The 24,520-nt window shown below is 44.9% G+C and overlaps 2 protein-coding genes across 2 annotated transcripts in view; one reads left to right on the top strand and one right to left on the bottom strand.

Annotated features, from left to right (window-relative positions):
• dsd (attractin-like protein dsd) overlaps positions 1-24,520 on the top strand; it is a 147,706-nt gene that overhangs the window by 100,354 nt on the left and 22,832 nt on the right. Inside the window, exons 17-20 of the mRNA XM_037426686.2 lie at positions 4,878-4,952; positions 6,837-6,996; positions 7,103-7,161; positions 21,423-21,581. Of these exons, the coding sequence (XP_037282583.1) occupies positions 4,878-4,952; positions 6,837-6,996; positions 7,103-7,161; positions 21,423-21,581 (453 nt within the window). The remainder of the gene's footprint in view (positions 1-4,877; positions 4,953-6,836; positions 6,997-7,102; positions 7,162-21,422; positions 21,582-24,520) is intronic.
• LOC142777502 (uncharacterized) lies at positions 1,531-2,848 on the bottom strand. The gene has a single exon (XM_075881995.1). The coding sequence runs from the start codon at positions 2,714-2,716 to the stop codon at positions 1,658-1,660; it is 1,059 nt and encodes a 352-aa protein (XP_075738110.1). The 5' UTR covers positions 2,717-2,848; the 3' UTR covers positions 1,531-1,657.

The following is a 24,520-nucleotide window of genomic DNA, read 5'->3' as shown; positions in this document are numbered from 1 at the left end:
AGCTGAAACGTCTGCTTCAGACAACTCTCCGACCGAAAGCGCAGTGTTCATCACTCTCGCGCAAGAAAGTGTGTCCGCCGTAGCAATACCTTTCCCCGGGACGTGTGTTAGCGTGAACGAGTACTGCATAAGACGCATTCTGAATCTTTGAATTCTTGGCGGTAGAAAATCAAGAGGATCTCGACCCAGTAGCGGGAGGAGAGGCTTGTGATCCGTCTCAAATAGGAACGTGAGGCCTCTTAGGAATTCGTCGAAGCATTCCGCAGCCCAAATTAAAGCTAATGCTTCTTTTTCGATCAGTGAATACCTCTGCTCTGTTTTTGTGAGCAATCTGGAGGCATATGCAACAGGACGTCTCTCACCAGATGGCTGATCCTGGAGGAGTACTGCGCCAACCCCTAGTGAAGACGTGTCCGCCGCTACAATTGTCGAGTACCGGGGGTTGTACCACGCCAGGCATCTGTTTGAGCTGAGAGTGGTCTTGATCTTCTCAAAAGCTGTCTCTTGTTGAGGTCCCCAAAACCAGTTGCTGTCCTTGTTGAGGAGGCTGCGTAAAGGAGGGGACATTGAAGCTGCATCAGGTAAAAACCTTGCGAGATGGTTCATCATACCTGTAGCGGCGAGAGAAGAGAGACGTGAGATGACGTCGAAGGCGGCCGACGGGGCCGTGCCGATCACGCCACTTTATTCCAGGCCTGAAGCGGAGCCACGTCGGCTACCAGCGTCCGCCACGCCAGGCGTGTCAGCTCGTTCTAATCCTCGCGCAGCTCGAGCTAGCATCAGCTGCGCGAGAGGCGCGGCGCGGTGATTGAGAAAATGATGATGATGATGGTGGCACTACATACCTAACAAGGATCGAACCTCAGCAACGTTTTGGGGTCTGGGCAATTGCTTGATTGCTCTAACTTTTTTGGGGTCTGGACGCATGCCGTTGGCATTGAAGATCATCCCCAAGAATGCGACCTGTTTAACTGAGAAACAACACTTTTCCCTGTTGAGAGTTACGCCTGTTTGTTGAAGTCGTTCGAGGACGTTACAAAGCCGCTTGTCGTGTTCCACTTGGTTCTTGCCATACACCAGAATGTCATCCATGTAGTTCAGAACGCCATCTAAGCCTTCTAGGACTTTCGAGAACTTTCTTTGAAAAATTTTAGGTGCGGATGTAATCCCGAACGGCAACCTGCGGTAGCAGTACCGCCCGTACGGCGTAACGAACGTCGTGAGCTTTTGACATTCCTTGGAAAGCCTAATCCGGTAGAAACCAGAATGCGCGTCTAGTTTAGAGAAGACTTTGGCTTCCTGGAAGCTTCCCATAACTTGCTCAATTGTTGGCAGTTGATGACGCTCTCGTCTGACGAACTGGTTCAATTGAGTTAAGTCAACACAGATCCTTACTGCTCCAGACGGCTTCATTACAGGAATGATAGGCGCGCACCATTCTGTCGGTTCTTCGACCTTCTGTATCATTCCTTCTCGTTCTAGCCTGTCCAGTTCTTCTTTGACTTTTTCTTTCATGGGAATAGGAACCCGTCGCGGTGTAGACAGGCTGTACGGGATTGCATGTGGCACAAGGCGTATGGTGTGTTCTCCCGATATGGTACCCGTGCCTTGGAATATCTTGGGATACTTGCTTCCGATATTGTCAGCAGTGTCTCATTCATCTAGGAAGCGAACAATTCTCAGAGCTTTTATGGCTGGTAGTCCCAACAAGGGCATGCGCAAGTTCTGCACGACGTAAATGGTTTGTTGTGAACAGCTGTCTTTCCAAGAGAGAAGGCGGAAGAAAAGGATAATTTTCACCGACGACTGTCACTGCGGCTCCCGTATCTACTTTCATGCGGAGCGTCTGGTCGTTTATCTTTGCCGTCACGAAATGCTCAGATTGTGTGTTCGCACACTGCTCGACCGTGCCTTTAAACTTGCCATCAGCTTTGGCGATGCTATCGAGATTTGTGTCTCTTTGCTTCTTTTTTCGGCATGCCTTTTCATAGTGGCCCAACTTCCGGCAAAATCTGCACGTTTCTTTTTGCGCTGGACACTTGTTTCGCGGGTGAAATGGTCTGGCACGATAACTGCAGTAATTTTGATGATAAGCGGGCTTCTGACAGCGAGTAAACGTGCTCTTTGCAGCGGCTTTCTTGGGCTTTACTGCGGCTACGCAAGCTTCTGGGACTGTGCCCTCATGCTCTTTTAGTTCTGCTTGCTGTTGCTTTACGGTTTCGCTCGCACGCGCTCTTGCCAAAGCAGTGGCCATCGTTAGCTTGGGGTCCATCTGCAGTTCTTCCGAAAGAACCTGGTTCCGTAGTCCTACTACGAAGCGGTCTCTTATTAGGCGTTCCTTCATGCTTGCGAACTCGCATCTGTCGGCTAACTTGCTAAGCTCGGTTGCAAACTGGTCTACTGTTTCTCCCAGTTGTTGGCGGCGTAGATTAAAGCGAGCACTTTCGTAGACTATGTTCTTGGTGTGGACAAAGTAGTCGTTAAATTTAGACTTTACGAGCTTGAAGTCCTCCATTTCTTCGTCTTTTACGTTTAGCGGCCGAAGAATCTCCCTCGACTTTCTGCCCATAGTATAGAGAAGAGTCCTTACTTGAACTTCGTCTTTTTTCTCATGTAGCCCAGACGCGAATCTGTAGTCGTCAAATTCGTCCATCCAGGCGGGCCAGTCCGCTGCATTCTGGAAGTCGAAGGGCTTAGGAGGCTTGATTCCCGCCATTCTGAAGCGTTGTCGCCGATATGGCTTGTTCTTGTAGACGCAGCTACCAGTCGCTCGCTTGTTGACGGGGCCATTGAAGCGCTAGTTGGCTACATCGGAACCACTTCTGACATCATGTCAAGCTCGTCAGAGTGATCGACAGACGCTAGTTACATCGTGACCAAGAAAAAAAGCCCTCTTTAATGTTTCGTCGTGAAATATATACAGTCAGAATGATCACATGACTCCCGTGATAACCGAATAAAGGAAACCAAGATAGCGCATGTCTTGGCGCTTGTCTCTGGAGCAGGCGGCCACGGAATGCAGCAGAATGACGTCACATCCGGCAGCCGTCCTGCCCGCTGGTCACGACACGCAGCCGCATCAGCTGCTGCGGCTTCTCGCACAATGGTGGGAAAAACGAGGCCATTTCTTTCTTTAAACCTTGTCAGCCAGCCTTCACTGCACAAGAAGTTTTTCATACCGAGCTGAAGAACAAACTCTTCTGCTTTGGCACGTATTTGTGGCCTGTTGATCGAAATTCTCTGGCTCCGGGCTCTCCTAAGCCACAAAACCAGACACTTCTTCAGTTCTTCATGGTCACCGTGATGCAGACGATTCCTTTGGGACTTGAATCGCGAAGTTTTGAAGGCATCTCGCAGCTTGTCTTTGTCATGCAGGATTCTCGTTAAGCTGCAGGACGCCGTGCTTTGTCGCCAGCACCGTCTTCTAGTATGAGCCACTTTCTAAGTCAAGAATGACGTACATCTTTTTTTCCAACCTCAGCGCATGGTGTGCTCGCTTCTGTGTTGCCATTGAAACAACAGAGGCGAGGCCTCAACTTCCCGAGCGCTTATAAGTCACCGAAGTTGGAAGACACCAACGCAGCAATGAAGCACGATAGGCAGCACAACGGCAGCAACGATGCGGCTGTAACCTAGGCGACTCGAACAGAGACCGAACAACATGATAAAGAATAGCAATGTTGCATTCGTTGCGCCGACTACCAAAGAGGCAAGGCTTACGAAAGGCTAGAAAATGGAAAAAAAGAACTGCCAGAACCAGAAAAGGCTGATGCTCATAGCAATGGGTCTCCCAGAAGTTCTATTTTTGGTTCCGTTTGCACAGTGAGGGGCAAATTTTAGTTTCAATTAACGAAGGTTTTCTTTACCTTATCTGAATACAAAACCAACCAACTTACGGGCTACTGTTCCGTTCAAGCGGCAATCTCGTTTAAGCAATTTTCATCTATTGAGATTCTACTGTATATATTAGTTCACATGTAACTTTTTCTAGAAGTGGCTTTACTGCTGTGAAGTCGTGAGAAATAATCAGGAGAATTCTACCCTGTCATGAAGCCCCACCTTAATGTTATATGAAGATGTTACCCTCACATCAGTTTTTTTTTTTTTTTTTCAGTTTAAATGCTCATTATATCGATATATGCTCAAAGTATAGCAAATTTTAAGACTTGACATTTTTTACAGGCTATCACTTGTGTTTTACAGAAAATCAAATCCTGCTTCTATTCAAAGTTGTTTCCACCTGCTTTGATACAAAAAATTATGGCATTTGCACAGGCCTTGTCCGAATTTTCAAAAAATATTAAAATATTGTGCAGGTTAGTTTGGTCATGACAAATATGCCCCTTATTCTTTATAACATGTGATATATACACACTATTCGATTCAGAACTATTAGACCAAAATCATGATACGCTTTGAATTTGCTTCGAACCTTAAATTCACTGTTTGTCCAGGCCTAGGTATTTCATTTGTCCTTGTTAATCATAAGTGAGCAATTTTTGTTGGCTGATCACGTGCAATTTTTATCAACTCTGGTGTCACCTTCACTAATGCCGATTTGCAAAATATGTGCGAATATTGATGGTTTTTCTTCATGACGAGGCATCCTTTGCTGGTAGAGGGCTTTTGTTTTTAGCTCTTACTTATTTTGTTTCTGGCAGTCTCTAGCATTATGAGATAAAGAGTTTTATCTGATAGAGCCCAATAGCCATTGAAAGGGACCATGTGGCACTGGTATATTCTTTTCCTTTTCCTCGCATCTTCTCATTGGCATACATCTTGCATTGCTTTGTATACTGGCATTATAACATAAATATGTTGGAAAATTATTCAAGGGCCTTGTACTTTAATCTCCTCTATTAATCTTTATTTTGCAGAATGCCAATGCAATGGACATAGCACCTGCAATGGATCATCTGAGTGCCTTCAGTCCTGTCAGCACCGCACGGAAGGTAATTTCTTGATAAAGAAGTATCATTTTTGATTGGGATGTGATGCATATGGTGTAACTGCACACTATTATTTTCATATTCTTCTATGAGTGAAGAATAAAATCAGATGCCTATCTACATTAGTGAAAACCAGTTTAATTATTCATGCTAATTACTATGTTTACTAGCATAATGAATGTACTCGGATAGGTAACGCACCCCCAACTTTGGTCGTCTAAATTTCAATTTTTCTTTTTCTGCATAATAAATGCACCCCCTACATTCATACGCTACGGTCCCGCAAACCGACATGTGGCACCTCTTTGCCCATCGATCTTTTCTGCTTTTCATCATTCCGACCTCCCTCGATTGGCTTTCTCCCACACCTTCACCCGCTGCCACGCGCAATTATTTCTTCTTTGTGTCTGTGTGCGGCACATCTCCTGTCTTTTTAAAATCTGTGCCCCACAGTGGGACTCACGACCTGTGTGAGTGTAGAGACATTGTGGATCGCAAGCACACAGCGAGCGTAGGTGACGAAACTGCCCGCGCCAACCTACAGAAGTCATAACATGAAGGCCTGACCACATGCATGTGATTGTCGAGTGACGGTGGCAGGATTTTCAGTCACGAAGGGCCATTCATCACCATAGCATTGCAGGCATGTCGCAGGTTTTTGAAAAACCAGTAATGATCATTGTTGCCCAGAAAAAAGCTTGATGATTTCTATGGCATGTTAGCGCGCCTCCGATCCTCGCTGCGGTTGCGATTTGCTCTTTATACTTTTTATCCGCGCATGCTTCTGAGATTGCAAGATATAGGCAACCTTTTTACAGTCACATCTCGTGCAGAGAACGAGGCAGCAGTCGTATTTTTACATTAATCTTGTTGTCGACGGTTTCTTTTGATGCTTCACTAGTAGCTTGCTGCAATGGTGGTAACTTGCTGCATTGTCAAAATAGTGATTGTGTGAGCTTGCCACAGAGTTGAACGAAAAGTGCGTCGTAGTGTCCTAACGCACACTTCCAAGCGCCCCTCGAAATCACAGCAGATACCACTGCTGCGGTGAAGTGAAAGATGGCGAAACAAGAAAGCTGCAAAACGCTCTTATGTGCGAACACAGCTTGCAGAGTATAGCGCCATCAACCACCAAAGATGAGTGAAATGTAACGAAGAAGCTGTTTCCAAACAGTGTTCGCGTATGTCAATTGCTAAAGGTTAAGCTACCTAACTTTTTTCTTTCATTACCACATTTTTTACTCATCCAGAAAAAACTTTCATAAAATTTGCCCCGCATAATAAACGCATAGCCCAACTTTCCTTCGATGTTTTAGGGTTAAAAAGTGCGTTCATTACACGTGTATATACAGTAACTAGTTGGTTGTGGCAAACATTGTATATATATAAATAAAAAATGTGCATACTGCTGCTTTTGCCACAAAAAGTATTTGCCAGTTTGTGGAGCTGCCATGTACTGGCACTTCACATGTGTGAACTGAAGCAGCGAACAACTTGTTTAAAAAAATACTGAAGCGACATGACTGCCATTTTTGTTGCCGGGCCTTGTCACTTGGCCATGACCTTTTGTGCAGTTAGGTGAGAGAAGGCACTGGGAGTATGCCATACCTACTTGCAAATATGTATGCAAAGGATTTCAAAATTTTCTGTATTAAGTTATTTGTGAAGCAACATCATCCAATAGTTGGGTAATTCTGTGATTACTTAGGTGTTTCAGGGTTCCTTCAATGTAAGCAACTCCTTGACATTGAGTGCTGCATTTATTATAGCATTCATTCTTAATTCATTTAGGCACAAATGCGTCTGTACACGTACGTGTGCTCGAAAGCCATTTGGAGGATAATATTTACACTGCCACATTGGCTTATTTTTTTTTTCATTGCAAAGGACCGCACTGTGAGCACTGCATTGCTGGCTACCATGGAAACCCTGCAAATGGTGGAAATTGTACCCCATGTTTCTGCAACAACCATGGCACTTTTTGCCACAGGGAGACTGGCAAGTGCAACTGCACCACCAAGGGTATCATTGGTCCAAACTGTGATAGGCAAGTTTAGATCCTTTGTACTGTGCACATGTGGGCTTGGCACATTCATCATGTCTTCTCTCGTCCACCCTTCTTGCCATTCCTTCTTTTTTCTTGTATTTTCTAGATGCGATGAGCAAAATCATTATGTGGGCAGCCCCCAAGAGGAAGGTGGCACCTGTTTTTGTAAGTGTGACCCTTCTTGCTTATGTTTGGGTATCTTTAGCTAAACTAATATCTGGTTTCAATCTCAGATGTATTTGGAAGTAGGTCTAAATGAATTTAATTGAATTCAGAACTTCTTGTTCTTCAATCGGAAACAGTTTCACTGACAAAAAAAATGACCTCCAAATTACCTGTCCGACTGCATTGTGATGTATAGTACTATCATTCTAGTTAATACACGTTTATAGTGACAGGGAACTTGAAGGGAAATACTTAAGGGGAGATGCTACTCGAAAAACGATTTTCTTTAATAAGAGTCTGAATTTAACACAAATTGGCATGCTAATAGAGTTTTTTCTCCTCTTTTCAAATATGTCATTTATTTTCATGTAGATTGCTTGGTTTTCTTTCTGCAGGTCAGATACTGCAAAATTATGGCCATTGTTACGCAACAATTCTGACCTATAAAAATTTGAGATAAAGCATGCAGATATAGCTGACTATGATCCTTTAGAACTGTAGAGTGCAAAAAACTATATAAATTTTGTGTGTAAAAATGTGAAATACAATAATAAAATAGAAAAATTTACTATGGCTCTAGTTGCCAAGGGCTTTCAATGTTATGTAATTTTTGAAAAACATAATCTAGCAGCACTGACAATCTGATAGATACTTGCACTCTATGGGCCTTCATCATGCTATGTGCAAAATTTAATAGAGGTATGACAATTCTAACTATAGGAACTAGCGTGTATAAGAAGCACAGATCACACAAAACTGCAAAAGGAGAAAAACGCATCTGAAAGTTTGAAACCTTTTTTTTTTTTTTATCACAGAGTTGTTAGAACTGCATAATCTTTGGCCATAATGTTCAACAGAACTTTGAAAAGCACTGCAAGTTACTAGAACTGTCCTGCAGCATAGGTTGTGCCCTCACGGTCCTTGCGAGCACTCTCTTTTGGCCGTGCCCTTTTCACTCCACGACGACGATGGGCCCTTGCTTCTGCTGTCAGACGCTCGGACATTCTCTTGATGCGCCTTGCATCGCGGGAATCACTGAAAGTAACTAGATCTCTAGATGGCAGTATGTTGAGCTCTTCCAGGATGTGCTCGAAAGTAGCATGACCCTTGTTGAACCTCAGGATTGCCATAGCTGCGGCAGTCTCAACAACCGTTCGGGAGACAAACTTAGTCTTGGGGCAAAGTAGCCAAATTTTGCTGTTCAGGGATTCCGATGCGTTCTGGGTTTTCCCTTTGATGCATCGAGCAATGAGCTTCTCATCCGTTAGCCGCTTATAAATGGGCAAAACAGCCAATCCCTGTGCTTTTGTCAGGAGAGGCGTGTGGCGTGGTGCAGGTTCACCAAGTGCTTCAGCGCGTTGATGTTTGCACCACGACTCTGTTCCTGCAGGGCAAAACTTGTGGCTGCCAGCATTGTCAGTAGAGCATGAGTGGAAGTACGAAGCCCATACTGCAGTGTACATATCCCGTACACTCCCCCTGTTGTTTGTTATGGCAATCTGATAGTATGTTTGGAGCTTCTGAATGGCTGGCTTTTTCATTTTCTGCCCTCGTGGTAATGGCACATGCAGCTTCCGTAGCGCGGTGCCAAGTCTCTTGGCCACATGATTAGTGCAGTCTTCTTTTTCTATATTGACAGCACCATAGACTTTTGACTCTGCAGCTGCACTATATGCTTTGCTGTCACCGTCACTTGAGAATGTCATGAAATGCAGTGGGGTGTCATAAGTCAATCTTCTCTGCCAAATGCGCATTGCAGCCTCCGTTTCCATGGCATGGGAGAAACAGTCTGCATTTTTTTCACAGACTGGGCCATGGAATGCCTGCCACACTTCCTCGTCTGGGCCCATATCCTTGTGCCTACTGCATGTCAGGCAGTAATTTGATATGACCTCGAAGTCTAAGCAGAGGCCAGTATCTAAGGAGATAACTTCGCCAATCCCGTTGTGGCTTTTGTGGCCCCTCTTCTGCCAAGTGCCGTCGAACATAACAGCCACATCAGTTTCGCCTGCTACTTCTTTCGTCAACTCTCTGGATCGGCGCAAGTTTTCACTCACAGCTGCCATGGCAGCGGTGTGCACCTTCTTTGCTATTGAAAAAAATCCTCGGTGGTGCATTGGCTTTGGGAGTCCAATAATGGAGCAAAACCTTGACAATTGCTCATGCCCAATGCCGACAGCGCATGCAGCCACCACCGCCTTCACATTTACAGCGAAACTATCTCGGGAGCTCCCACTGTCGTACCGTTGGCTCACTCGGCTGCTGCCGTCCGCCGTAACACGCAGTGACGTATAGGAGCACGAAAGAACAGTCGCTGAGCATTCGCTGTTTTCGCAATGAAGTTCGAGGAGCGACGAAAGTCCCTTGCGCTTTTCTGCCGGCTCCCGAACGGCAAGTTTTTGAATACCGCAAGCAGGGCATACCGCACCTGCCACAAGTGCTGTCAGCAAGAGGGTGTCGCACAAAACTGTCGTTGCACAAACCTCATCGCGCTGTCTTTCGTCTTTTTCGAAGAAGCCGAGCTTCTTTTCCGAAGCACTGACGAAAGAAAGTGCAGCGTCAATCCCTTCATTGCAGCCACTGTCGCTCGCGCACTCGTCGATGCCGCCGTCAGGCCTAGCACACGTAGGCGCGTTCTCGTTCGTTGCCGTCGTTCGGGGCGCTTTACGCTGCCTTCCCTTGAACTTGTGCTTCGTTCGAAACTTCTGCGGTCTCACGTTGCACTTTTTCGGGCTTGTCATCGCGGAAATATGCGTAGACGCGCAGAAAAGCAGACGGACCAAATGCCGATGGACGCCACCAACACAGCTGACAATGACTCGGTAGCCAATGGCGATGCGGCTTAGGGTGCCGCGCGTTTCAAACCGCTCAAACCACGTGATAAAAAGGCCTCGTTTTTTTTTTTTCTTGCCCACGTACGAAACTAGCGGTCGTCGGAGCTGTAAGAAGAAGGCCGAACGCAACTTTCCCAACCGATCGCGATGGCGGGCGGCACTGCGACGGGGAGCAGCGCGCAGTCAAAGATGGCCAATATCGGCTCAAATTCACGAAATTTTGAGCCACCGCGATGCCTTCATACACATTTTTTTGCATTTTGCGGTTCAAATTTAGTTTTGAAATTTTTACAGATGAAAGAAGAAGGTTTGAAGATTGCAATGCAATAAAAATCAGAAATACGAGAAATTTCGCTAAAAACCCGATTTTTCGACTCGCATCTCCCCTTAACATCATTACAAAAGGTGCTTAAATATTGTTTTCAAGTATTTGTTTATTTTCTATATGGCTGGTCTCTTTATTAGGATCGCAGCAGGTGGGATGATATACAGCATGAATATGTAACCATACAATGTGATACAGTAGATCAGGAGTCTCTAACACATGGCTCGCGGAGGACTGTCTTTGTCCCTTGTTATATATTTTTCTAATAAGTATTTTCATGAACTACACAGACATGATGTGTTCTCAAGACCTTTTTTGGGGGTGGGGAGGGAGATGGCACCTCAGGCGGTCATCATGTGTTATACTAAGTCTTTCAGAGAAATCTTAAAAAGTCTGATAAAGACTTGCCAATTAAATTTTTGACAATTTAGATTTTCCTGATTAGCTCCAATTTTAAAGGGGCATTTTGAACATTCAAAGGGCATTTGGAAAGATGAGAATCATTGATCAAAGCGAGAGCATTCCACCAGAAGCAGCAACCTCTTAAAGTATGCTTGTGTCTATTACAACTAGCTTTAATACGCACAAGCATAGGTGTTTTGTATTTAAGTATTTGTGCTTGAATGTATATGTGTTTGCAAGTTCAAACCTTCTAGGCATGTAAAATAGGCTTAGCATGTTCACATGTTTTCCTGTGCAGATATCATTTCATGTAAAGTGTTAGAGAGTTGGGAAGTCCTTTATTTTTTATGATAAAGATGAGGGAAGCTAAAAAAATAAGCCTGGATGTAGCTCGACTAGCTTTATAGAATGAAAAACAAGATTATCAGCAATAATGCAACACATTATCATTTGAAATAAAATTATAAGCTAATGTTGGCAGATATGCCTGTGTTAGCTGCAATTGTTCTGAAAAATCCCCCTCTCCTCCCCTCACTCCTACATTCTGCATTGTCCCGGCCCTTGCAGCAGACAAATTTTGTGACTGGCCTGCAAGCTGAGTTTAAGACCCTGCAGTGGATGATATCAAATACACAAAAAACGCCCTCAGAGTAAAGCACAGATATTAAGAAAGTACAGCTAGGCAGAGAAAGTGTTTACCACACTGTCATAATTAAACGCTGGATTTTTAGGCACTAAAAACAGCCACTTAAGAGCTTCACTTTAGACAATAATGTCTTTTGTCGATATCGATGATATTGTTTGATGTATTCAATATATGTGGTCGGTTTCCCTGGTGAGAAATCGATGCAGCATCTGCTTCTGAGGTCTGAAAGGCAGCATAATCCAAATGTATATGTTGCAAGTATTTCTTTGCGGAGCTTTGCTGAGCTCGTGTGGGGACACCTCGCTGCTAATCTGCATATTGCTCCCAATGCGCTTAATACACTTGCCCTGACACAATAAGCAAGTTGTGTTTATGTATTTTGTTGCCAAACTTTTCTGCTTGCTTGCTAGAAACAGTGATGTGATAGCTGCGCCAATTGCGCCGAACTGCGCCGAAAGGCGAATCCTGCGCCAGCCTGCGCCATTCTGGTCAAATATGAGCAATCTGCGCCGAGTCTGCGCCAGAAGTTGCCATTTGCACTGCCAGTTCTGAAACCGAAACTGGAGCCATTCGTGAACTGCCATGGTTGCTGGCAGGCTCGCCGCGAGAGCAGCCTTGCTCGCTAGGAGGCGCTTGTGATGGTAGTGAGTCACTACTAGTGACGCAGAGACGCTCAACCGCTGAAGCCTCCATGGCCGCATGCAACATCGGAAATGGCGGGTTGCCGTTCGAAAGCTTCGAAAGGTTGCGTTGCCCTATTTGTTTGTGAAGTTTCGGCTGGTGCCTCGCAGCAGTCTTGAACCCCCCCCCCCCCTCCCTTCCGAGACTCAGTTTATTCCGTGCAGTGCGCCTCGCAGCTACCGTGGTAGCGACCGTCCGTCTCGCGGCCCGAAGAGACGGGCATCGTGATGCATGTACTGCTCGTGAAGCGCGTCAACGAAATTAAGCGGCGTGAATTCATGGCTGTTAAACTGAAATTTCTAAAATAGCGCATGCGCAGCAAGGTTCCGCGAAGCCCCCGCAACAGCTTATCGCTATCAACTTTGCCTGCGTCGAAAGCGCGCGCAAATATCAGTGCCCGGCTGCGACTGCGATTTTGCCCCGCAGAGATAGTGCTTGCGGCCGTACTTAGGTTTTGCGTTTTGCGTTAAAAACCTTGGCCGATAGTTGATATCTTATTACCCTACGTAACCCTTATTGTGCACGAAACTAACCTTATAATTTCTGCAAGCGAGCCGAGCCGATCGCACACGCATATGCATTTACCAGCTCCGTGGTAGCGGCGTCGCATTTCTCTCGGGGATTTCTAAACTGGTGTTTAAGCTTCTCAAATGAGAGGGCGTGTGTAGGTTTTTCTTAAAATTTTTTATTGCCATGCATAATTTGTAGTTTGTGCTTCACATCGTTGTCATTTGTCCAGTGTGCTGTGGTTTGCGTATGCATAATTTGTAGTTTGGGCTTCATATCTTTGTCATTTGTCCAGTGTGCTCTGGTTTGCGTATGTAACATTGAATCAAGGTTTTATTCTTTGTGCAAATGGTCATCACTTGCCGTCGCACTATGCGATACCGTACGCGTACGCCTGCTCCAAAACCATGCTGACCTGCTCCAAAACATGATTTTAGCTGCTCCAGAAGCTGCTCCAAAGTGGCTTGGGCCAATCACATCACTGTAGAAAAGAAATATTAACATTGGTGTTTTTTTTTGTAGTTGGGGAGGGGGTTATCAGTATTTTGTTTAATTTAGCAAAATTTTTATAGGTTATATACAAAATAACAAGATTTGACTGAGGGGCTTGTTCTTGTTACACACAATAATATGAAGTCACCATTAATCAAGTGAAGCAAAGCATAAGGAGCATTAGTTATAGTGCTTAAGTAACTATGAGATAAAGGGAAATGAAAGCAGATAAAGAAACAATTTGCTGCTTGTGGGAGACAAACCCACAACCCTTTCATTGTGAGGAGGTAGTAGCTTTAATTGGGGGTAAGGAGAAAAGAGAGCCAATTGCAAGTCTTGTGGTGAGCTTACCTGTATAAATATCTACAAATAAGGACAGAAGGAAATATGTGTAGGTTTAAAGGTTAGTTTTTTTGTTAGACACAATTTTAATAAAAACTAACAGGCAATAATGCCTTTAGCTACAAGAAAATGATTTTATGTTAGTTCTCATTATTAAGATTAGGACAGATGTTTTTGGCAATGGCCTCTTTACTTTACTCTCTGGCATATTTTTTTTAGGAATTCAGAGACACTTTCGTGTCTTACAAGCCCTTGTTGATGCACATTGTTATATTTATGTTGAGCACTTCTCAAGCTTTCCCAGCCCTGTTAGGCATCCCGTCTCTGTTGGGTGGTTCTGCTATTTCACTGAATGTGAGTTTAACAAATATAATGGAATACCAAATAGCCCAGTCTTCCACTGGAGCTTATGCATACCTTTGTTTTGGGAAAACATTCTTCATATGTCACAGCATGGCCTCCAAGATGGTAAGTGCGCGACGGGTTTCTCTCCGGCCATCCCAATCGCACGAAGAGAGCGAGTTTCCAGAGGTGGGTGTGGCCTGCTCTTTTCTCTGCACCACGGCGCTCCTCTGTATGGTCGAAAAAGCTACAGCGCTGTTGGTGAAGCTTGCATGTGGCGAGAAAAAAATGGTTTTGTGCTTTTATATAACTTCGAGCTCATTTGGTCCAAGATGTACAAGAGGTAAAGTCATGCTTGGGCGTACATATTCTGAAATGGCTTTTTTTTTTTTACTGTAGATTTGAACTGCCCATATTTGAGCACTTATAATTGCTATGCCTCTACAAGAGATTCGGATGTGCTGGAAACGTACTGTACTTCGAAGTTTGCAGGCTGAGTATGGAGGGCACTGGCAGAGAAAAAAATTACAGCTCAATCAACAAGCAACGTCATAAGAGTGCAGGGCTCTATGCTCACGGGTTACATTGATTAAAAGGGTTGCTTTTTCTTTACTTTCATGGAACTAGCGCTGCTTTTCATTGTAACGCCATTTCAAGAATCCTCCCGTCGAGCTTCAGAAGCAGGATACAGGGAGGAGGGTGGAGGCGGTCGCTATGCGTACAGACTATGTCTAGAGTGAATGTCACCAGTTCTGTGATGACCACAGGCTGGTTACAGGCACGTTGCACTTTATTTTTCTTTAGTAATAATTTGCACTTTCTCTTTCTTTAGTAGTGTGCCTCGGTGAATACTTAGTTTTTATTAGAAACACAAGACGACACTGATATTGGCATTGTGCTACCAAAACATAATCAAAATTTAGATGACGACAAAAGAGACGATGACCACTCCGGCACTTTCTTTGTGAAAGACGGGGGGAGTGAATCTAGGCTGGCCTTCTACAATATTCCGGCAAAATTACTCCTCAAGTTACTTCAATGAAATGACCAGGGTACTACAGTATATCTGCGCATCGGTTGACCACCTCATAAATATTCATATGCAATATAATAGTAAAATCATGAGTCGGGGTAGGAGAGCAATACGACTCAACGATGATAATTAGTCCAGTTTTCCCCCATACAAGTCTCCAGAAAGGAGAAGTGCTAGAATGCCTCTATATTTCTCAAATTGAGGTATTTAGCACCAGGACACAATGAACTGTAATGAAAAAAAAATAATACTGCCACAGACGAATTGATACCTCTTTACAATTACCTATCGGGAAAATGCAGCAGCAGTAGTTGCCATGCTTTTCTTCATAAATTGGACCAAAATAAATGGAGTAACGTAAAAAAAAAAATACTTTCCTTCAGTTCATTCAGACGTTTCATACACACGCTGGAATCCCATGCGCTCTGCTGTCTGCTGCAGTCTCCGCCGCCGCCGGAATTCATGCCCTCTCACGGTAGCCAGGCACGTGAGGCGATACTCGTTCATTTTGCTGGGGAGTGCGGCGATTGGGTCTGCCAAAGAGAAACACGCCACGCGCACGCCATCTAAAAGGCCATAGTCACCGCAATCGTTCACGATGCAAAATAGTTCCAGTGCTGCATTTGTTTTCAAGTACATTATCACTAACAGCATGTCCCGTAGATGTGCAGGGTGTCTACCAACCTGGCAAACCTTGAAAAGTCAGGGAATTTCTGAAAAATCTGGCTTGGTCATGGAAAGTGATGGCAGTCTGTGCATTTGTCACAAAAATGAACATTGCCATTGATAAAAGCTTATGAAGCCACTCTTTAGGCTGCAACTATAGTGAACAGCAAGATGATGCGTAACAAAATAAAAAGCAGTGGACAACTGATGCTTCTTAGTGTAGACACGAGAGGATACATCTACTGAAAGAATACAAAGTTTACGGATGTTTTGGCACCCGCTGTGGCAGCCTTGTTCACAATAATAGCCATAAGAAAGGCGCAGGTTATTTAAGTATGCCTAAGTACATGACATAGGCACCGGGACTACATTGTCAAAAGCATCCCATCAATCCTTTTCAGTGCAAGTGCAGTGGTCTGAACATTCTGAGCATGTGTGGTACATTTATTTACTTATTCTATAGGATTGCCTGATTTTTTTCACTTCTCTAGGGTCTGTTTCTAGTGCACAGAGTTTTTTTTTGAAGCAGAGGTAACGGTCATAGAATTTGCTTTAAATCATCATAGAAAACCTGGAAAAGTCGGGGAATTTTGAAAAAGCAAATTGGTAGACACCCTGATGTGAGATCTGCAATCTGATGCACCATTATTGTATTCATATAATAAATGTGGATAATAAAATAAAAAAATTTTTGTTCTGTTAAGGCCAACAGGCGCAAATATGCTATAAATGCCAGTGTTTTTGTGAGTGCTGAGGGAAAAACCGCCGTATGCACGTGTTACGAAGAATTTGCATACAGCATACAGCATATTTTTAGATATGACAGGTCATTCTTTTCAGTTTGGTTTGTCTATATTATGAATGAAACAAAAGTCCATTTTTAGTGGACCTGTCTTTAACGGACTATCAACTACAATGAAAAAAGCTTTGTGCAAATTTTGTCAAGATTGCACGCATTAAGTAATGCATTTTGGGAAGTTCCGCAAGGTAGAGAAAGGGTCAAAAGGGGGAGAATTGCCATTCACCCATATGTGACGTAACGCTACAAGGAAATCCACGTGAATGTCTTGGCAAGAGAAAGTTTTCTAGTCGAGGCATTTGAATAGGTTGAAACCTCCGGCTAAGATGAATTTTTCGGCAACTAGGAAATTTTTTCTTTTTGAGAAATCGTTGTGAATTTTCTTGTAGCTTTGTGCCACAAAGAGGCGGATGGGAACTTTCCATTCAAACAAAGCACATTTGCTTCAGTGATGTGTGCAGGTGGCAGTGATGTGTATATCCGTGATGTGAGCATATGTTATAGCGCGCAAGGAGGAAGCACGGTTCGAGGAGCACCTTTTCCTGCGATAAAGTAGCGAGATGCCTCTTTGTCTCAGAGGCTCTCGCTCTGAAAAAAACTGCTTCTTCTGGTAGTCTGAGGCTCAACGAAACTACACAATGCAGCATAGGAAAATTAAAATGCAGTCTGTGTGGCCCAAACTGCATTACCGCAAGGCCACGGTGCCATTTTGTAGGGCAAAGGCCCAATCGACGAGCTCAGTGGTACGTCAAGTTGCCCATGGTCAAGTTTGTGTCATTGTGCGTATAAGAGGGATTGGTCAGAAGGAAAGAGGTGCAAGTATCGTTTCTCAAAAGAGAGGGACTGCGGGCCGCGCAGTGCTATAATATTTGAAATATGTGATTGCCACGGTCTAATGTATAAACTGGCGAGCTTGTTTGGTGGATGCAAAAAAAAATAAAAAATCTGAGCCTGTTTACTAGTCCTTTAATATGATCCTAAAAATATAAACACATGCTGTCATGCCCTCTATAGTAGTTCCATCATGTCTACCGGCCTGGTAATAATTTAGAGAAAATCTGAGTCAACTGTATTGACGAGCACCAAAGACCTAGATGGAGATAGTCCCAGAAGTTGCACGCACTGGTCACAAAGGCTGCCAACTTCTGAGCTACATCCTTTAATGCTGTTTTCGATATTACAGCACCTACTCCTCTTTCAGGCATTGAGTGAAATTGACGTGGGTATTGTCACTTGCAAACACGTAACTGAATTTGACATTACTTCATGCAGGGAAATACATCTCACAGCTTGCCTCCTACTAGAGCTCTTGCTAGTGGTATGAGTGTAGATGTTGTCATAGCTTATCACAAAAGCTTACATTAAGATGTCACTTTTTTGGATTGACCACTCAGACAGGCTAAAATTCTACTCAGCTAGATGGAACTTGGTACCAGATCTCACAGATTCATCACAAAGTCCTGACAGTCTAGTCGTTTATTGGCCACAGGCATTTATTTACAGTCATGCCTATTTCACACAATGTTATTGAATCTCACTCATGTATACTCACAATGATTGACATTCACATTTGCTCTTCCTGCTAATGGAGCACTTTCACACTGGCTTCTAGAGCTGTGCGCCGGTACCGAAATTGCCGCAGGCGGGCCGGTGTTTCTACATTTGGCGGCAACGTGTCAACGGCACGGGTGCATTGGATCAGCGGCCGCAAGGCACGGGGAGAGGGTGGGGAGGAGGGGGGAGATCAAGAGTTCGTGGGCATAGCAATTTTTCTCTCGAGTTTTGAAAAAAAAAAATGGTTTCCCTGAAAGTACGAAGCAGTTAAAATGACAGCAGCATGTCTTATTGCTATTTATTTATAAATACTGCTATTTAAGTTTTCAAGATGTAGCATAGACATAAACCTTGAAAAAAAATAAAATTTAAGAAAATACATTTTCGTGTAATTCTTTTTTCTAATTGCTCAAAAGTATGTGCAGATACCTATCTGGTTTCAAAAATGCATGCTCTACAGAAAAATAAACAACAAACAAAAGAAAACGAAAACAAGAAATGATCTAACGGTCACAATTGGAGACATAGCAGGTGGCATAGCAGGATACCCATACACAAAAAAAGGATATACAGAGCTTAGAAGTGCTACAAAAGAAAGCCATTAAACTTATAAATACAATACAAAAGGATAAATCACCCCAACTCAACTCATGAAAGCTTATAATATCCCCCCACTAGCTTAGTATGTCTGCACCCTCATATTTGACCGTTACTACACCCACAACTACGGGCAATATTCACAAACACACCCTTAATTAAATATTTGCCAAAGCAGAGGCAGTTTTTTCGCCCGCAGTGTTTCAGATTGGAATAGTGTGCCCAAGTTATTTTGCGAGGCAGAAAATTTTGATGAAGCCCTTGAACAACATCTGCCATGTTGAATATTGAATTGCTGAGACTGTTATATAACTTATTGTGAGAGTATTGTATTGTTTTGGTGCTGTTTTTTATTTCTTTGTTTAAAAATCTCTTTATAGCAAAACTGATGTATTTCATGTGGTGCTAGTATTGTTATCTTCTGTTCTCTACTGTTCCTCTTCATTTTGTAAAGCCACTCTTGCCTGGGCCATGTTGGCCTGCAGTATTGTGAAATAAAAAATAAAAATTATTTCGAGGATCAAATCACGCGGTACGGTGTTTAGAAGATGCAATGAATGATATTGGTGCTAGAACACTCGAACCAGTGTGAACTATCTTATTTAGGCAGGAGGGTGACACGATTGCAAGTATGCCGATGTTCAAGAGGTGCCGCAGCGATAAGACATGCTCATGCAAATTAGGCGATGAAATATCAGCAGAATATTTTTTTAAACAGATTCTAACAAGATTATGTCATGTTTGTAATAGGGCGACCAAACAACCAACGCATATTTGAGTCTCACGAAAGTCTCATGCACTGTCAGTCAGCATTCATTTGTCAAGTTGCTTCGCGTGCATCGGACACCAAAGTTTTCGAAGAGCTTGTTGCAGATTGTTTCGACATGCGTGCGCCATTTTAAATTTCCTGTGGGAGTTACACAAATGTATTCAAACTACATTACACCAACTATACTTACACCGTCATTAGTATGTGTAAAATGGAAAGGCTGTTTGTTATTTGAAAGGTCGTGACTATACAATCTTTTTGAAGCTTGCCTTGTTTCACTCCCGTTACGAAATGTCGAAAAATACACCTTTTAGCACTGCCTGATCTTGAGTATTAGAGATGGTTCTGTAGATAATGCAGTCGTCTGCATACATTGTAAGTGTGAGTATCACCCACTATTTCTTCTCTGTGATTTGTATAAATAATAAACCAAAGCAGAGTAAGCACAGAGCCTTAAGGTTCCTTCCTGATGTGATATGTACGTAAGATGACTGCGCGTTGTTACTCGTAAGAAAATTTGAACATGACAGCAAGTAATCTGCTATCCAATCAAGTAGCTTGTTCGCAAAAAAATTGTGAAAAAGTTGAACGTTTAGCATGGCAAACCATGCCAAAGACCTTCAAATAGTCAATAAATATGACATTCATCTGTTTTCGGTCCTCAAGGCAAGAGGCAATGTCGTGAGCAAATTGAAGCAACTGTGTAACAACAGTACAATAGCCAGCATGCAAGTCGTTCTGTGATAGTGAAAGTATATTGCGTGTATTTAAATGCCCTATAATTTATTTTTAAATGATACGCTCCAAATGTTTACAGCTGGTAGAAAGCGAAAATATAGGCCTATAATTTGATTTATCATCTGGTGTCCGGACTTCAGTGCTGTCAGAGCATTTGCTAATTTCAGCAGCTGGGGAAGTGCTGCAGAGGTTATGGATTTTTTAAATATTACAGTAAGATAGTCCGCACACCATTCTGAGTACTACTTTAGAAACATATGATGACTACCGTCGGGGCCAGATTGTTTCAAAGCCTCAAGATTTAGTAAAAGGGCCCGTGGTGTCCATATTTGTTTCTTTCTGTGTGTGGTTGTTCATTCGGCGCGACATTGAGTATTTAATCAAGACATACACCAACTAGCCCAACAGCGAGTTCTAGTAGAATTTAGTAAAAGGGTTTGTATTCCGGAGAAGCTTAATTCAAAATGACAAAGAGCGGGTAGTAAGCTGCACGCGAAAAATCAAGAAGTGGGGCCACTATCGGTAGGGAAAAAAAAAAAAAGATTTGAAGTAATTAATAAAGACACTTGCTATACATTCAGTATTTGAGAAGGATTGGCCTTGTTGTGGTCATCTACTGTGGCAGGAAGCTTGGTTACTTGGCAAGCGCATGTTTACTACAATTAGTATTGCTCCTAAAAATGCTAGCCCTGCTTCGTAAGACATTCGAATATGTTGCTATCGCATTCATTGCTTTCCCCTTTGGCAAAACTGTGACTTTTATTTTCTTTATAGAATTTCACTTTTTACACATAAGAGGTTGTAAGCCAAATGAACTGTGCACGTCACCAGGGGAAGTAAAGAAGATGAATGCTAAGCTATGCCTGCCCCCTCCAGCCCCTCTGCAGAGAAACAGGGGGGAGGGGGGGTCAAGCTCAACGTTGCCTTCATCCCCATGTAACTGGATCCCCTTCTCAAGGGCACAACTCTAGGCATTTGGGACCTGCCATGGTTGTCTAGTGGTTGAGGTGTTTGACACCTGACTCGTAGATTGCGGGATCAAATCCTGGCCTTTATACACAGACTTAAGTGCACGTTAAAGAACCCCAGGTGGTCAAATTTTCTAGAGCCCCTCACTACGGCATCTGCCGTAATCATATCGTGGTTTTGGGATGTTGGAACACCGACATTTATTATTAGTACATTTGAACCCCTTTATAAGAGACATGCACCGGGAAGCAATTATTGTCTGTTATATGAGGTGTATCTTATAGTAATAGTAATATTACTTTATTTTACAGTAAGCACATACAGAGCTCACTGCAGGTGCAAGGGCTGAAGGGAAACAGCCTGACAAGGCCCCTGTCCCTCCGCGTAGTATCAGGGTATCACGTATGCATTTTGCTATTAACCCCTATTTCAATGTAGGCACACTGGTGCCTCTTATACCCATTTTTCTGTTACATCAGTGTCTCTTATACAGCGGTTCAATTGCACTATATGATTTGACTATTTTGTTGACACCCCCCCCCTTTTTTTTTCTGTTTCATTTCAGATAATCTCAGTATTGATTTTCAGTACACATTCAACCTGTCCTCCGAAGACTACTACCGCAACATAAATTTTATGAATGTGCCAATAAAAGTCGGCAATGATGTAGAATTCACCATCTCTTGCTCTGGAAAGGCTTATGTCAACATCTCTATTGGATCAGGTGAGAACTACGTTTTCTGTAGGTGTCATGTCAAAATAATTGCATTAGAAACAGAAAAGAGCAGAACAATATTTTGGTTATTTTTTGCTGGTGTAGTTTATTTTTAGCATTACAACAGTAACTGTTTCATCAGTACTCACGAGCTTAGGCTGTTTTATAGCTCTTCATTTCCTAATAAAAAAATTCTTGAATGGCTTCTCACTAGGCTTTCTTCATGAATGCAAGCTCTGCACTCAAAGCTGTGAAGTGCTGCTGTCCAGTAGAGATGGTACCTTAAGAATTTTAGAAAGATTATAGTGGTAAGAACGAAAAAAATGTTGTAAGGTGATGATGCTAGGATACTAGCTGCTCACCCTGCGATAGAAGGCGGCGGCTTTCTTTTTCTCCCTCTTTTTTTTCCTACCACGCAGCACAATTCTTTTGACAATTTTGCTCACTACACTTCTCAGGAATTCTAGAGTTCATGTTTCCTCCGACTATTCCTGCACATCAAGCAGTGCAAGGATTGTTATCTTTACAGTGTTTTATCTTCTGTTTTCATACTACACTATAGACTGCTTATAACGTAAATCGCGAAAGTCACGAATATCCGCACTATAAGCGGTACCACACTATAACCAAAACAACCTTTTTCAAGGGCCGTGCTTGCGCAAAACGTGTTGAGCATTGTGGGAATCAAGAGTGCCCTCCTACCTGGCGCCTCGTTCCCCAGCTGCCGCGCGCGCCGACGGCGCGGCCCGGGCGCGCATAAGCACGGGCATCCGCCAAGATGGCTTCCAGTGCGCCTCTTGGTCTTGGCCAGTCAACCGTCGGCTCCTTTCCGCGCTGGCATGTCCGGGCACGCTACGCTGGCGCACTGCGCGGGCCTACGTCACAACGCAGCACCATTTCCCTTTGGGCCGCGCGTGACATCCTCCTCTCCTACGAGCTTTGTTGCGCCAGACGATTTGCTCAGCGCAGCAGATGCTCTCAGGCCTCCACGAGAGGTTGACGCGCTGCTTAGCAGGCGGCTTCTCGTTCGTGCGTTCAACTTTGGCCCTTGTGCGAGAGTCGTCGCGCCCCAGGCAAGCGTACTTGCTCGGTCTTGCGGAGTTCCCTATACGGCTTGCAAGCCCGTGAGTGTCGCACTGTGCTGCATCTTGGGTTGATAAACCTGTGGTTGTTGTTGTCCTGCCTCGTGCATGGTTTCTGCGCCTTGCCGAAAAAATCGACGAACCCGGCCGCAGCGTCTTCGCACGCAGTGGCATTGGAGGACGTCGCATCCATACACGGTTGCGCTTAGTAGGTAAGCCTTGTGCAAACCTATCTCCACATAACTGGCGCCCAACTTGGTTTCAGCATGGCTTTAGAGCAGACCCCTTCGAGGGGCTCGTTCCTGTTCGATCCTGGCGACGGACTTGATCTTGTTCGAGGCGGACGGCTGCAACAGCATGGTGTACGGCCCTCTCGGCGACCCTCTGCTTTCGTTCACCGGGAGAGATCCCTTTTTCGGGGCCCCCTACGGTGACGCGAGTCACTTGAACGAGGACCACAGTCCTAGCCAAGCCAGTAACGGGCCGTATCAGCTGTTCGAGACTCAAGCGCGTACGGGCCCGTCCCCTGCGCAGTCTCCGCTCGCTGGCCTTTCTCCGTCAGCAGCACGGTTGACAGCTCAAATCGCCGCACTCAGTCCTTCCTACCAGGGACACTCAGGTGTTGGCGGGAACGCGCTTAATGACCTGCCGTGGTCGCGAGCGCAAAGGGTTGACGATGTCGTCTGCAAGCCTGCTCGCTTAACCGACAGCGTCGCCGCGTTCACCAACGCTTGCTGGCCTGAGACTCGCGTGGGCGACACTTTCGACCGACGTAGGCCACCGTGCTCCGCTGTCCACCCGTTTGCCAGTCGCGTGAGGCCTCAAGCACCAGTCGGAGCGGAAACCCTATCCTCCTCCATGTCGTGTACTGGCCCTTTTCGGTCAGACGCGCATGTTGGGGAACAGGCACGCGCACCTGTTACGGCCGCGCCCGCGTCGGAGCAGTCACCGCTGCACACAACTACGGCGCAGCTCCTAAACGTTCTGTTAGAAGCGGTGCGCTCGCAGCCTTGTGCTTTAAAGGGAGAGCCCGAGTCCCCTCAGCCAAGCGTTCAGAGTAGCTTAAGAGTACCTCTGCCTGAGTACAGTGGTTATTCGGACCGCATCAGTGCCACAGAGTACCTCGATGCGCTGCACCGCTATGAGCAGGCTACGCGGTTGAGCGACAGCGTTATGCTAGGCTCTGTTTTGCCCGTGTCGCTGACAGCCCAAGCGGCGAGGTGGTACCGGCCCGTCGGCCACCAAGCTCGCTCGATGGAGGAGCTTAGGGCGCTCTTCCGTAGCGAATTCCTTCCTCCTGAATACGAGCGCCGCATGCGTCGCGAGTTAGAGCTTTGCACACAGCATTCCGACGAATCTCTTCTCGAGTACGTTCGGGCTTTGCAGGAGCTCTACTTCCTTGCCGATCCTATGGCATCAGACGCCGAGAAAGTGGAGCGAGCCATACGCCAGGCTCATCCAACCTTTGCCGCTTACCTTCGCAGCGCCCGTTATCGTGACCTAAACGAGCTGGCATCCGATGCAAAGCGTATTCAGGGTGACATTTTGGCGGCGCGAGCTTATCGCTCGCCGCCACCGCCGTCCGCGTCTCTCGAGCCTCGTTGCACGTGGGCTGGTCGTGACTCGTCACACTGGGGTTCCCCGAACCATGAGGCGGCCTCTGCCGCGAGAGACCGAGACGCGCTCGGTGGGTCGGACCGCGCTCTGGACCCGTACTCGTACGCCCGGGCGGCCACCGTTGCCCTGCAGGGTGAACAAGAACAGAAACTGTGCTCCAGTGCACGAGGGGATATCCGATCGCGGAGCCCCCACTGCGGCTAGCGAACGGACACCTCGTAGCTCTAAAGGATCGCCAAAATCTCCCCC

Source organism: Rhipicephalus microplus, chromosome X (assembly GCF_043290135.1).
Source record: "Rhipicephalus microplus isolate Deutch F79 chromosome X, USDA_Rmic, whole genome shotgun sequence".
Taxonomy (NCBI): Eukaryota; Metazoa; Arthropoda; class Arachnida; order Ixodida; family Ixodidae; genus Rhipicephalus; species Rhipicephalus microplus.
The sequence above is the reverse complement of the archived record's forward strand: the minus strand, read 5'-3'. Positions and strand labels throughout refer to the sequence as shown.

Coding starts and splice junctions, on each gene's coding strand:
- LOC142777502 (XM_075881995.1), bottom strand. CDS start 2,716: ATGGCGGGAATCAAGCCTCCTAAGCCCTTCGACTTCCAGAATGCAGCG.